General features: G+C 58.0%; 1 protein-coding gene across 1 annotated transcript; it reads right to left on the bottom strand.

The window, feature by feature from the left end:
- Positions 1–442: 442 nt before the first annotated feature.
- Positions 443–1,537, bottom strand: inhbaa (inhibin subunit beta Aa; the record flags this gene model as incomplete). The annotated part of the gene is given in 7 exon segments (XM_084325620.1): positions 443–865; positions 867–1,007; positions 1,009–1,032; positions 1,034–1,103; positions 1,105–1,221; positions 1,223–1,390; positions 1,392–1,537. Coding segments are annotated over 7 exon segments (822 nt in total), but the record flags the coding sequence as incomplete, so codon positions are not given.
- Between the last annotated feature and the right edge of the window lie 122 nt (positions 1,538–1,659).

A 1,659-nucleotide genomic window follows, 5' to 3' on the forward strand; every position in this document is an offset into this window, starting at 1 on the left:
GCATAGTTTTGAGATTTTGTGTGTGGTGTAGTTTTCAAGCACCTGATCTCTCCAAGGTGGGACCGGGTCGAAGAGGTGCTTGAAAAGTCTCAACGTCATAAATATCACTCTCGCCTCACTCCCTCCGTTTTGTAACAAAAATATATTAGATATTCTTTTTTTTTTCTTTTTTTTTCATCGTTTGTTTTCATAACATTTTCATAATTTTTTTCTTTTCTGAAAGTGCCATAGAGACTCTGAGAGAGTTCTGCCAGAGGAGGTCGGAGAAAAGTCCACGCTCTCTCTCTCTCTCTCTCTCCTCTCTCTCTCTCTCTCTTCTCTCTCTCTCTCTCTCTTCTCTCTCTCTCTCCTCTCTCTCTCTCTCTCTCCTCTCTCTCTCGCTGTTACACCACCAGGGAAGAGAAGGAGAGACACAATGGAGGGGAGGATGGAGAGACAAGGAAGAGGAGGAGGAGGGGGGTTTACAGAGACGTGATGCGATGATGTTTAAAGTGACACTTTATCTTTTCACTCCCTCCATCTCCCTCTGCTGTTTCATCTTCCACTCTTTCCCCACTTATCGCTCACCCCCTGTGTTCAAAGTCCAACTGTCCAACCTCTCTCTCCCTCTCTCTTTCTCTCTCTCTTTCTCTCTCTCCCTCTCTCTCTCTCCCTCTCTCTCTCTCCTCTCTTACAGTCCGCTCCAAAAAGAAAGAACCAGGTCCGGATCTTACGAGCAGCCGCACTCCTCCACGATCATGTTCTGGATGTCCTTCTTGACGATCTTCTGCTCCTCGTTGTAGTAGAGCATGGACATGGCGCGTAGCCGCGTGGGCACGCAGCACGAGCGGATATTCTGGAAGGGGCTGTAGCCCCGCATGCGGTAGGTGGTTGATGACGGTGGAGTGGAACGACAGCGAGGAGCCCGTGATGCTCGCCACGTGCGTGGGGCACTCGCCCTCGCAGTAGTTGGCGTGGTAGCCGGACGGCGCGATGATCCAGTCGTTCCAGCCGATGTCCTTGAAGTTTGACGTAGAACTGGCGCTTGCAGCACCACGCGCACCTTGCCGTCGCACTCCAGGCCGCGCTTCCGCCGGCGCCGCGTCTCGGCGCCGTCGCCCATGCCGCACCACGGCCATGAGGAACGGACGGTGGGACTGCTCCCGCTGGCTGGCGCGGGACGATGTCGTCGTGTCCGACGCCGCGGAGACCAGGACGGGCGTGGCGCCGGCGTCGGCGCAGCGGGCAGGAGACCCGCAGGCTCAGCGCGGGCCGCCGGTGCCCTCCAGCACGGCCCTGGACGGCGCGCGACACGGGGAAGGTGTGCCAGCCGCTGCGGCGCGTGTCCACCGTCTTCTCCGCCAGCAGTGTGTCGTCCCGGGGGGTGGTGCCGTCGGAGGAGGGCCGCTGGGCGGCGCTGGAGGAGGCGGAGGGTGACCTTGGCGCGGCTGCGGTTGGTCTTGGGCAGGCGCAGGAAGAGCCAGACGTTGGCCTGCTCACCAGCGAGAGGTCGCCGCCGGCCGTCCTTGGACAGGACGAAGTTCACCACGCCCGGGAGTCACCTGGGAGGGAGAGAGAGAGGGAGGGAGAGAGAGAGAGAGAGAGAGAGAGAGAGAGAGAGAGAGAGAGAGAGAGAGAGAGAGAGAGAGAGAGCAAGAGAGAAAGTTAGGTTTCCGAACA

The sequence above is a fragment of the Notolepis coatsorum genome (genome assembly GCF_963971535.1).
Source record: "Notolepis coatsorum genome assembly, chromosome: 12".
In the NCBI taxonomy this organism is placed as follows: domain Eukaryota; kingdom Metazoa; phylum Chordata; class Actinopteri; order Aulopiformes; family Paralepididae; genus Notolepis; species Notolepis coatsorum.